This window comes from Homarus americanus, unplaced genomic scaffold (assembly GCF_018991925.1).
Source record: "Homarus americanus isolate GMGI-L3 unplaced genomic scaffold, GMGI_Hamer_2.0 scaffold18884, whole genome shotgun sequence".
NCBI classification, from domain to species: Eukaryota; Metazoa; Arthropoda; class Malacostraca; order Decapoda; family Nephropidae; genus Homarus; species Homarus americanus.
In genome coordinates, this window is record NW_024741393.1 from 526,992 (window position 1) to 540,878 (window position 13,887).

General features: G+C 42.6%; 1 protein-coding gene across 1 annotated transcript in view; it reads right to left on the minus strand.

Moving 5' to 3' along the window:
* Window positions 1–13,887, minus strand: part of LOC121875881 (neuroligin-4, X-linked-like) — a 91,853-nt gene that overhangs the window by 26,283 nt on the left and 51,683 nt on the right. Inside the window, exon 2 of the mRNA XM_042380610.1 lies at window positions 5,415–6,277. Coding sequence (XP_042236544.1) covers window positions 5,415–5,820 — 406 coding nt within the window. The 5' untranslated portion in view covers window positions 5,821–6,277. The remainder of the gene's footprint in view (window positions 1–5,414; window positions 6,278–13,887) is intronic.

A 13,887-nucleotide genomic window follows, 5' to 3' on the forward strand; every position in this document is an offset into this window, starting at 1 on the left:
CTTTACCTGAGAAACATATCTCACTCACTACCCCTGACACACTCTCTCTCACTGCAGGTTTAACTCTGGGGTCTTAATGAGCATTTCTCAAGGACTAGTCTCCCCCTTCCCCCACCTATGAGAGGAAGTCTTTGATGGTTCTCACTGCCGAGTCTTTCTTTTGATGAGGTCTTGGACACTGGTCGTCTATTTCATCAGGTTTCCTTTCTGTTCAATTCAAAGACGTCATCTCACAGTTTCCAATTACCTCCTGTCAATAGTCGCTCTCGGTCATCTTAATTATTTAGTTCTGTTTTTTGAAATGGGAGTATTCATGCAGCTGTAATTTATGTGGTTATGTTTGGTAATAGTCTCTCGTTTGATGTACACACACACACACACACACACACACACACACACACACACACACACACACACACACCCCTTCATGCTACCATAGAAGATAAACAAAATCTTTATAATTAATTAACCTGAGTGAGCATCATCCCTTTACCACACAGTCACTAGGACCTCGTGGCTCTCCTGACGCGGAAGTGACAACAATAACTACGGAAGGGGAACTTAACCTCACTCCCTATAGACGCTGAACTCGCCCCACCCTACACCGAACAGATAGAGCATAACGTACTAAGTCAATACATTACAGTGAATAACGTGAGAATAATGCCTACGGGGCCGCCATCATTAAAACCTTCCACCAAATTGGAGTTGTCTCGACAGCTCTCCAGGGAACCCACCGCCACATCTCCCCCCCCCCTCACTCCTCTACACACACACACACGCATATTTTTCACTCCCTCATATACCAGGAACCAGGTAAAGGTCACTCAATTAGCACGAGGGCACTGTGACCTACCTGATGACCTTTATTTGACCTATAACAGAGGCTTTCTGTCCCGTCGAGTATTTGAGGCATAGCAGGTACCGTTCGTGGCCCGTACCGTCCTCCCCGCCCGTACCGTCCTCCCCGCCCGTACCGTCCTCCCCGCCCGTACCGTCCTCCCCGCCCCGTCCTCCCCACCCATACCGTCCTCCCTGCCCAACCGCCTGTCATGCCTGTACTGTCCTCCCTGCCCGTACTGTCCTCCCCACCTGCACCGTCCTCCCTGCCGTACCGTCCTCCCACCCTTGTCCTCCCCACCTGTATACCGTCCTCCTGCCCGTACCTTACGTACCGTCCTCCCGCCCGTAGTAGTAGTAGTAGTAGTAGTAGTAGTAGTAGTATCCATAAATCACGACAATATAGAATAAAACTCTTCGATAATTTGGGTAAAAAAATAACAGTCAAGAAGTAAAAAAAAAAAATCACCTGAGTTAATGCGTCTAATAATATCACGGAAGTTTACAAGACCAAACTGAGGCGATATTCACTTTAGTATTACTTGCACAGGTGGTGGTGGAGCGGTTAGGTTCACTGACTGGTGTGTGTGTGTGTCGCAGGGTACAATGGTTCGACTCTTTGACGGGGAATACTGTAATATGAGTGTGTATGTGTGTTTGTATTAATGTATATGTGTATTAAACATTGTAGATGAGGGAGAGGGGAGAGAGAGAGAGAGAGAGAGGAGAGAAACATTAGGAAGGGAGAGAGATATAGAGTGAGGGTAAATAAGGGACAGGAAACAGTGAACATAGAGAGAAAAAAGAGAGGGGAGAAAAGATTAGGAACAGGGAGAGGGAGAAAAATAAGAGAGATGGGGCAGAAAGAGAAGAGGGAGAGAGAGACATAAACATACATACATTAGAATAAGATAAATACAGATAAGAGTGAGAGAAACAGAGGATAATGAGAAAGACAGTGAGAGATATAGAGACCAGAATCAAGGAGAGTGAGAAACGAAGGAGCGAGAGAGAGAGAGACAGTGAAAGACGTATGAGTGAGAGACAGTGAGAGACACAGAGAGAGTAGAGGATATTGACTCCCAGACTCGGTACAATCTCTCTCCCACACTGATCCATTTTTTCTTCCGCCGCAAAACAGTGATTAGTTTGACCCGAGGGAAGGTTCTTGTTCACCCCACGAGATGATGGGGTATTATCAAGCTCTCTCTCTCTCTCTCTCTCTCTCTCTCTCTCTCTCTCTCTCTCTCTCTCTCCTCCCAAACAAAATCAAAAGGTTTAGGTTCGTAGTTCGTGTGTGGTGGTGGTGGTGATGATGGTGGTGGTGGTGGTGATGATGATGGTGGTGGTGGTGGTGGTGTGATGGTGGTGATAATAATGGTGATAGTTGTGATCAATTACTGGATATTCTCTATAATTACAAATTATAGGTGAGATAATTATTATCATAGGGGCGTTAAGAGCTCCTTGGCCTTACTTACATACACACACACACACACACACACACACACACACACACACACACACACACACACACACACACACACACACACACACACAAATTAACTCCCTTGATATATTGTTGAGGGATTTTTTCCCCACGTGATGGACGAGTCTCTAATGTTCCAGAGAAGTTGAAGGTGAAATTAGTCTCAGTGTTAATGGCGTCAACTTTAACCTAATTTAACATAACTATTAGAATTAAGTACCATTGGAATTAGGATGATAATAGCTGTTAGTGGTGGTAGTAGTCTGGTAGTTGTGGTTCTGTTAGGAGTAATGGTAGTGGTGGTGGCTTTGTCCATCCTATGAAAAAAGCATTATCTTATTTGGCTTTATCCATCCTATGAAAAAAACAACACTTTCCATATTATTTTTATCCATCCTATGAAAAAAACACCCCTTATCCATCCTATAAAAACAAAACAATCTTCATCTCTATCTTTATCCATCCTATAAAAAAAAACCCACTCCTTATCCATCCTATGAGAAAAATAACAATCTCTCCTTTATCTTTATCCATCCTATGAAAAAAAAAGGAGCAAACTCACGCCCCTGGACATCGTATCACACAACAACAAAAGCAACAGTTCGGTTACTATATAATTTCGTTATGCGGTTATTATCGACCTCAAACCATTTTATATCAACAAAGGAAATAAAATGTATTACTTTGTCAAACCTTCAGAGAGAAAATAAAGAGAATTTATTAAGCATTCACAGAATTTTTTAATTGAAGAGAGAGAGAGAGAGAGAGAGAGAGAGAGAGAGAGAGACAGATAGACAGACAGACAGACAGACAGACAGACAGACATACAGTTGAAAAAAGAAGAAAAAAGGTAAAAAGAAAGAAAGAAAGAAAGAAAGAAAGAAAAAAAGAGCATATTCCCTCCTCCTAGGTGATGGACGAGAGGAAATGGTCGTGATATTTGAGAAAGTTTTGAAATATGTATCATAGATTGTGGCAGGGAGGGAGGTGGTAAGCGGCGCGTCTTGAGGGTGAATACGTTGATGTGTTGACGTGCGGCTGATGTGAGAGAGAGGGGGGGGGAGGAGAGGGAGAATGGGGGAGGGGGAGGTGGGGGTAAGAAAAGACGGCCCGGGAAGAGCATTTTTTTTGTTTCACTTAATTTGCATAATGGCATATTAATGACTGGGGTCTCTCTCTCTCTCTCTCTCTCTCTCTCTCTCTCTGGGATATACACCATCAAATTATTGCTTCATTTACATCGAGTTTACACGGAAAACTTCCTCTGACACGCTGACGAGGACACACCTAATCATTTTACACACACACACACTTCTGGACGATAATATAACCCGTAAATAAACTTTTGTTCAGAGAAAAAAAAATCGCCATGAAAATTATACGATTAAATTATTATAATTTTTCTGGGGTGATAAATTCATTATCCAAATAATACCCCAAAAATACGACGTTTTTTTTTTACTGTTTAAATAAAAAATGAATTATGGGAGTTTTTTTTCATATAAATTTAATAATATTTTTCCCTGCAGCAACGGCACTAATTCATGTTATCAAGGCCATACTTCAAAGCAATTTTAATACAGCGAGCTTAAGGTGTAGTGATGTTGGTGGTGATGTTGGTGGTGATGTTGATGGTGATGTTGGTGGTGATGTTGATGTATATTTTATTTGATCAGTTATATTGACCATTAATTATTGTTGGTGTTTACTTAAGCAGGTCTGTAAGTCTGCGTCAGTATGATCGTTAAGGGTGGCCGTGAGGTAGACTGTGTCATGAGGCCAGGGTGAAGAAAGGCCAGGGTGAGGTAAGGCCAGGGTAAGGCCAGGGTGAGGTAAGGCCAGGGTGAAAGGCCAGGGTGAGGTAAGGCCGGTGGCAGCTCCTCAAGGCCAGGGTGAGGTAAGGCCAGGGTGAGGTAAGGCCGGTGGCAGCTCCTCAAGGCCAGGGTGAGGTAAGGCCGGTGGCAGCTCCTCACACCACCCGTCTGCAGCTCCCCAGAAAAGGTCCGTTTGTTAGGCCACGATCTACGGCCTCGGTCTACCCTCACACAATCGACCACTATTTTTAAGAATCTCATAAGTTGCCGCTGTACTAGGCACAATGGCCTTTAACCCTTCACTCTGGTAATAATGCCAGGTGCCTGAAGCAGATCTGTGAGAGGTTAACACGAGTCGGAGGCACAAATTGATTCGAGAACGTGGTAGTGGTGCACTTAACATGCTGCTTCTTCGCGTAACTTCCAGACGTTATGTTCCTGCGTCGGGAGGCCCCGCTTCTCCGCTTAAGGATGTGATGTTGCTGAGACTCACAGCGGTGTCGTGACTATCATCTCGGCTGGTGACTACACCAAGTCTCGGGCACCATTGATCCCACCAGCGCTCTAAACTCTAACGCGGGGAACTGTTGTCTGCTGCCGGGAATGGTTTCCCACACAAGTCGACAACCAAGATGGGATTGGATGCTGATGCTCGTGTGACTTCACCGGCGACATCATCAGCTGCCTGAGTACAGCGGCTGCGGTGTTTCTTCCATGAAGTGCTCGTGCTGCTGCTGCTGCTGCTGCTGCTGCTGCTGCTGCTGCTGCTGCTGCTGCTGTATCTTGAGCATTGTGGGTAACATTCTTATCAGCTAATATACCACTGATTCCTTCACACACCCAACAGTGTATAAAACACGTTCTACATTATCAGGCTTTGTTAAACAGGTACAGCAAGTTTGATGTAAGGGATATAAGTCGTGAGGGAACACTTCCATAACCTGTTGACTCACTCTACTATAATGAACAAAGAGAAGACACAGTACCGCACAGCATGACAATATATAGCTAGAAGTAAGTGGGGTGTCCGCTGCTGCCCGGGTTTATAGGTGAGGGGCAGCTGAGGCCAGTGTCTACACTATCAGGTGCACTACATTTATTACTCTACCTAACCTCTGTCCGCTGTAGCCGTTCATAGTGAACAAACAAACAAACACTCAGACACTGTCTTTACACCGCATGTATACGGTAGAGGATGGCTGGTGAACACATACTGTACATGTATATGATGGAAGTAAATAAAGATGGAGCAGTACTGTAGAAGGACTGACCGTCATGGGGGCTGTAGATGTTGAGGTATAGGCAGTCTTCACTCTGGTGCTGCAGGAGGGACCTGAAGGAGGCCAGCTGGGCCGCACGGGCAGGAGGTATTTCTTCGCCGTTGGTGTCGGCCAACACCTGTGGACATGAGGGCGGCACCTCAGTACATTTTCGCACGCCCTCCCAGGGCAGCGGGCTGCTGGTGGGCGTAAAGCGACCATCGCCCAGGGGCGGAGAGGCATACGGCACCCCGAGGAAGACCTCCACGGGCGGGAGAGAATGTCTGGCGTGGTGACGGATGAAGCCCTGGATCTTGCCGTACTTGACGGTCACCAGGCGACTCAACACCTGATCAGGCTGTCCGCCACTCACTACAGCGCTCACCACCACCGCCCACACCACCCAAGTCAGGCTCATTCTTGTGGTAATCCACGCCCTCGTCACGCCCACACGACGTCAAGGGCGTGGAGGGGAGACCATAGGGACTGGATGGGTAGTGTTGGCGCCATCTTCCCCGTGTCGTGGATCATGCCTGATCGACCATCTTCGCCTTTGGTTCTTATGCTCTCATCCCCACTCTCAGGTCGCTCGTAAACCTCTGAGGTCTCACTCCTCGTGTTTTTACAACTCTCATAAACCTCGTTCTCACCCTCGCACTCTCCTGCCACTTGTAAACACACCCAGAGGAGCGTTCATCACGGTGACGCAGGCGGAGGGCAACAGGAGGGCCTTGTCTCTATGCTCTTGTGGGGAGACATGGTGAAGGTGTCTCCCCGCCCCACCAACACCCTCCTGCGTGTGAGGGCAGCACCAGGCCGGGGACGCTGCTGCTGGGTATCTGGCCGACGTTTGGAGAACCTCACCTCACCATAACCTGAAGACAAACGAGAGATATCAGTACAGACTCTAATAACATTCAACAAACATAAGAAATAATTTATATATGTATTAATTCTAATCTTTGTTTAAACGTACACATAACTCTTAGCCTTATAACCTGATATGTATATAAATATAAACCGAAACATACTTGTTATTGAACCAGGAAGAGGATAGTTGCAACAGACTAACCCACACCCCACACCCACCCCTCCACCAACCCCACACTCCTCCACCAACCCCACACTCCTCCACCACACCATCACCCACACCACACACACCCCCTCCATCATTTTAATTTGGGTTGGCCTCAGTAGAAAAAGAGAAGGTAATTTGAGAGCCGTTTGTTCCGCTAATTAAAGGTGGTGTAGGAGAGGGAGCATCAGAGGTTGAGTGTTTGGTCCCAATATAGTGACTGTAGCGGCGTGGGGGTGAACACAGGTAAATAACTCACTCATTAGTTTCGACTCTAACACCAATATTTACTTTTACAAACGTCTATTAGAGGTGGGGTCTATTACAGGTGGGGTCTGTTAGGGGTGGGGTCTATTAGGAGTGGGGTCTATTAGGAGTCGGGTCTATTAGGAGTGGGGTATATTAGGGGTGTGGTCTATTAGGGGTGGGGTATATTAGGGTGGGGTCTATTAGGTGGGGTCTATTAGGGGTGGGGTGGGGTCTATTAGGGGTGGGGTCTATTAGGAGTGGGGTCTATTGGGGTCTATTAGGGGTGGGGTGGGGTCTATTAGGGGTGGGGTCTATTAGGAGTGGGGTCTATTAGGAGTGGGGTGGGGTCTATTAGGAGTGGGGTCTATTAGAGGTGGGGTCTATTAGGAGTGGGGTCTGTTTGCACAGGGGAGTAATATAGTCCCCCCTCTCGTCATAAACGTTCTCTCTGTTAATATAATAAGAATGAATATTGACTCATGACTCACGTCTCCCAATATAATGAGAAATATTCAAATGACGTCAATTATCTCTTCATCCACCACGACCTGAGACACACAACATGACTGAGACACAAAGAGTAACACACACACAGAATTATAATAACTATCATTGTATTTACATAATTTTCTTACGAGATGGAATGGTTAGGTTAAAATCTTCATATATGGGAGGGAATCAGATGTCTCTTGGAGGTACGGTGGGAGAGTTCAGAGGTCATATGCGGAGGTTGTAAGGTCAGAGGTCATATGCGGAGGTTGTAAGGTCAGAGGTCATATGCGGAGGTTGTAAGGTCAGAGGTCATATGCGGAGGTTTTAAGGTCAGAGGTTATGAGATAAAAAGAGTTAGTGATTGCTGTCATGAATATTAAAAGGTCAGACAAATGTGAGAGGTCTGTAATGAAAGTTCAAAAGGCGATGGTTCTAAGGCTAAGCTTCAGGGGTCATTGATGGAGGTTCAGAGGTCACGAAGTAAGACATAGAGAGGTTGTCAATGGTACTCGAGAGTATTTAAAGCTCAGAGGTCACGAGAATGGAGGTACAGAGGTCAACGCCCGGCTCTGGAATTTTTATGACCAACACATTTCACAAGTTTCCTCAATCTGCCAGAAACCACCACCACCACCACCACCACCACCACCACCACACCACCACCACCATCACCACCACCACCACCACCACCATCACCACCACCACCACCACCACCACCACCACCACCACCACCACCACCACCACCACCACCACCACCTATTTCAACCGTATTTAAGGGAATATATTAAGGGATTTATTGTATATTTAAGGGATTTATTATTTTAGGGAGTTATTTACGGGATTTATTATTGTATTTTCCCCTAGACTCCTCTTAAACTCCGTCAAACTCCTTCTATACTCTCTTAAACTCCCTCAAACTCCCTCCTACTCCCTTAAACTCCCTCAAACTCCTCCCTATAAAGGCTCCCAACAGTCTTGCCACCAACAGAGTGTCGTCAACTTGGTTAATCAACTTGTCTTGTACTGGAGCTAATCCTCTCCCTTTCGCTCCCTTATCTATGCTAATCTCCCTCAAATTCCTTCTAATTCCTTCAACACATTATTTATTCTCCCTCTGTTTCCTTCATTTTTCTCCCTTACTCCCCTTCTCACACATTTCTCCCTCACTCTCCTACCACACACATCCCCCGTCTCTCAGTAGCTCCCACACGCACTCCTCCCACACACACACTACTCCCACACACTCTCCTCCCACACACATCCCCCGTCTCTCAGTAGCTCCCACGCACTCCTCCCACACACACACTACTCCCACACACTCTCCGTCTCTCAGTAACTCCCTCAAACTCCTCCCTCCAAGCTACTCCAAAGGTCTTGCCTCCACACAAAAGCGTCGCCAACTTCTCTAATCAACTTGTCGTGAGCTGAGACAGATCAGCTGATTCGCCCCATAACTTTTTTTTTTTATCCCAGGAACAATTGGTGATCTGTGAGTGGCTCCCTATAACGATGATAACAACACAGACAGGCGTACGGGATGCTGACAGATGGTGAGGGAGAGAGACAGGTAGACAGGTAGACAGATAAGACTGACACAGAGGCAGAAAGACAGAGAGAGAGAGATAATATTGCTAAGTAGTCAGTGTGTGAAAATTGATAGTTCTTCATAATCCTAAAAAAAAAAAAAATCTATCAGTCAGGTCAACTAAGGAGGTCCATTGATGTGATTAAATGCAGCTAAAAATAAAATCAAGAAAGTTTAGCTTCAGGTTAAGTAAATTCAGCTAAAGGAATCAGGTAAGAGAAATGCGCATTAAACTCATTAAATTCAGCTAAAACCACAATATTTAAGCCAGAAGGAAACCACACGATGAGATCTGAGTCTGACGTATGTTGAGAATTTACGGGAAAATCACCCAATGGCAATATATTTTCAACTTGAACCTGCTGTAATTCTCGTTCTGATCGGCGGGTTCACCAATCATCAGGAAGAATATTGCTTATCAGAACACGACCCCTTTTTTTTAATCAGTTACTGTAGCCAATCATAAGAAAGTTTGAATTTTGTAATCATTATTGGAAGGATTTGGTTGGTCGTATTTGCTGTGGCGTAATTTACTGAGACTCGACAAACTGACGGACGGATTCATTTTAATTTGATGAGTTTTTTCTTCTTTTATTGACTTCTGCCTCGAGCTTCAAGGAATTCAATCTCTCAATTATTTTATATTTAATATTGACTTTTTACCAATACGATATTTAATTATTTGGTGATGTAGCTATTTGGTATATTGCTTTTCTATTGTAGTAATGTATTAAGAGTGGGTGTAGTTTTAACGAGGGGGGGGGGGGTGATTACACACACACACACACACACACACACACACACACACATAGACACTGTGTAGGGAGTAATAGTGTTACCTGGGTCTTTAACCTCAAGAAAATTATGAACTAAACTCAAACTGAACAACAAGTGACGCCATTATTGACTTACTAAATATTTACCCACAACACCTCGTTCTGTTTTACCCAATGGAGGAACTCACTGTTGTATTTTACTCCCTATTAAAGGCTAACTGTTCACTCCTACTACCACAACCACCACTACCACCACTACTACTACCATCACCAGTACTACCACCATTACTACTACCACCACTACCACCACTAGCACCACCACTACCACCAGCACCACGAATATAATACAACTACCACCATTACCACAACCATTAATATCCCTTCCCTACCTCCTCATCTCCCCACACCACCATTACCAACTCCCCCTCCCACCCACCTACCCATCACCCCCCTACCCACCTCCCTACCCATCACCCCCCCTACCCACCTCCCTACCCATCACCCTCCCCCACCCCCCCCGCCCACACACAGAGGTGATTTAAAATGCATGACTTCCTGTGGCCATCTTACTGTACCTGATAGCTGATCTCAAAGAGCAGTCTCACAGTGCTCGCTAACAAAGGCCACGGGAAGTAAATTGCTTCTCTGACGATGGACCTGTTGTGTGTGTTGAACTCTCTATGTGTGTTGTGTGGGTGTTGATAAGATCATTGTAGCGTCATTGTTTGTTGAAGGATGATGTGGTGTGTTTCGTGTTTGTGTAAGAGGCTGTGTGTGTGTGTGTGTGTGTGTGTGTGTATATATTTGTAAACGCACATCAATGCTCGTGGATGTGTTGTTTACATGTGTTTGTGTTTGTTTATGTGTGTTTGTGTGTATGTATGTTTTTCCACAGCATCAGCTTTTATGTTACAGAGTAAACTATTCCGGGTTTTTTTTTCATTTGTTTTGACAGCAAACTGTTTTGTTTTGGTCAATGTGTTTGTTTGTTTTTCCTTTTTGTGGAGAACTTGGTAAATATTTTAATTTTTTTTTATTTATTTATTTTTTTAGTTTGTCCAGTGATTTATTTTTATTATTTTTTGATTTAGTGGGAAAAATGACTCTTGGCGGGAGGTAATGATGAGAGATGGTAAGGGAGAGTTGGAGGGAAAGTTGAAGGGAAAGTTGAAGGGAAAGTTAGAAGGAAAGTTGGAGGGAAAGTTGGAGGGAAAGTTGGAGGGAAAGTTGGAGGGAAAGTTAAAGGAAAGTTAGAAGGAAAGTTGGAAGGAAAGTTAAAGGAAAGTTAAGGGAAATTAATGGGAAAGTTGAAGGGAAAGTTGGAGGGAAAGTTTATGAAAAGTTGAAGGGAAAGTTAAGGGATATTAAAGGGAAAGTTGAAGGGAAATGTGAAGGGAAAGTTGAAGAGAAAGTTGTGTAAGGAAAGTTAAAGAGAAAAAGTGAAGTGAAAGTCGAATTCAAGATGAAGCGAAAGAAAGAAAGAGAGTTTAAGGAGGCGAGGAAAGCCGGGAAAAGTCTTACGAGGATAAAACAAGAGAAAGGACTAAGTTTAAGAGAGTGGGAAGCTGATAAAAGTCAGAAAGAAAAGTGAAAGTGAAGAAGAAAGCTATAGAAAGTCTCAACACCTAAGGAAATAAAGTCTTAGAGTATTAAGATTAGGAAATTGACTTAATGACACTAATTAAAAAAATTAACCTAACCTAATCTAGCCTTAACCTAATGCAACCTAGCCTAACCTAACCTAACCTAATCTAGCCTTAACCTAATGCAACCTAACCTAACCTAACCTAACCTAGCCTTAACCTAATGCAACCTAGCCTAACCTAACCTAACCTACATATCCTCACATAAACACATATTTAGGAGGCCTTAGCTGGCTTTCTCACTACACATAAATTAATAGCGTAAGTGATTTTCTGCCGAGTGTATTTGTTAGTGGTTAGTGTGTGTGTGTGTGTGTGTGTGTGTGTGTGTGTGTGTGTGTGTGTGTGTGTGTGTGTGTGTGTGTGTGTGTGTGTGTGTCCTTCTTTCCCTACTCCCCTTGTATCAGGAAAAAAGTGTGTCTTAAGCACAGACAGACAGACAGACAGACAGACAGACAGACAGAACAGAGACAGACAGACAGACAGACAGACAGACAGACAGGAGGGACGAAACAATAGCAACATGCCAAAAAAAAAAAAATCATCCCGCAACACGAATGACGTAACTACCTAAATAAGCAGTTTGGGTAGTTACCGTTCACCTCGTTCTCTAATTGGTCGGTTTAAATAGCGGGAGAAGAGAGACAGGCTGGGAAGATGAACATGACTTTAGTTACCCTCAGGACACAGTGCAGAGAGGTCCAGTGATTCGCTCCTCGTGTTATGTAGAAAAATATTAATGGAAAAATATAAAAATAACGAGTGATTTTGTTGAGCTTCTTGGTGATTATTGATAATTTTTTTAGTGTGATTTAAATGAACGTGTTACCTCCACAATCACCTTAGACTCTCGGGTTAGTGAGTGGGTTAGACTGCAAGACGCGCTACTTAACACGTAATTTAAGATGCACGATACACTAGCTCAAGGTTAGTAGAATTTTATTACATTTTCTCAGTTTTGTAAAGAGAGTAATTTTGTTTATAATATATAGTCAACATAAAATAATACCGTGTTTCTATTGGTCATTTAGCTTACAGCGTCCGAGCATGTGATTGGTTGAGACAAAGTTGTTGACAAGAGATCGTACAGTTTCGCCAAAATTATCGTTTATGATTTTGTGAGTAATGTTAGTCCATTAGTCTTATGTTAGGTTATAATTGTCCGGTGGTATTTTGTCCAGGGTATTTTGTCCAGGGTATTTGTCCGGTGGTTTTTGTCCGGTGGGTATTTTGTCCAATGCTATTTTCTTTGTGATGGTAATTAAAAGTAGGAAATATATAAATTAAGTACAGAGTGAAAGGGACAAGAAAGAAAGTGAAGAGAAAGTTAGGATGAGATTGATGGCGGGAGGGTAAGGTGAGAACGTTAAAGAAAGTTACCAGGAAAAGAAAGTTACCAGGGAAAGAAAGAGCCAAAGAGAAAAAAAAGCACGACGTGGGGAAAAGTTGTGTGTGGCTAAACGACTTAGAGAAAGTATAGGAGAGTCGAAACAAAATATGTGCGTGTGAAAGTATCGAAAGAAAGTAAGAGAGTGAGTTGAAATAAAATATGCGTGAAAGTAACGAGAGAAAGTACAGGAGAAAGTTGAAAACATATGTGTGTGAAAGTAACGACAGCAAAGTATAGTAAATAATATAGATTAATAGAAAGTATAGAATTATATTAAATCCATGATTGTGAAAGTAAATAGATAGGTTAATAAACAAAAGAGAAAGTAAAAGTTTGTATAGAAAGTAAAAGTTTGTATAGAAGTTAAAACAATGTGAAAGTATCGAGAACAATTACTTAAAAAATACTGGGATGTAGAATAATTTAGAAAGGGATAATTAGTTTGGAAAATACTAATATAAAAACGCTAAAATAAAGTATAATTTTATAAAAGGAAATCAATTATCGTTAAATATATAGTAGTGAAACATAATTTACCTACGATAATTCCTAATAATTTCCCCACATACGTGAATTATACTAATAATTATTAAACAACTTAACAGCCGTAGAGATATTAAGATGATCTAATAATTAAGACACAAGAATTACCTTAACAAGCAGGTAACATACAGGAAAAGTAACACAGTATTTTACCTGGACTAAAAGCAGTACAGGTAAGCAATAACTAAGAGGTGTTTAACAATAACTATAAATTAGCTTGTGTTGCGTCTTGCTCTCCGGAATATAAACTGACGTTCTTTTTTAATACATAAGTTTGGTGTATTGATGAAAATTGTATGCAGGTTATATATATATATATATATATATATATAATAGTTACCGTTATACACCACAAAGTATTTTGCATCAGAATCACTACAATTTGGGCACTAAATTAAATTCATGACATTAAGCTAATTGAAAACAAGGTAAATCTGTGTATATCACTGTCAAAAATCTACACACACATACACACATCGTAAATATGAAAATATATAAATTAATATATTGTTCCCATTAATGGTATGACAGTAAAAATGTTTATGATAGACAGAAATTATTATATATAAATAATAAAAATCAGTAGAATTAATACACAATTTTTACAACAAATATATTTTACGGTGTAATCAACTCACAGAACCTTATGCAAAATGAGGGACACACACACACACACACACACACCGCAGGGCAGCTTGTACACTTTTTTCGTTTTAACTTTGAGAAAAAAAA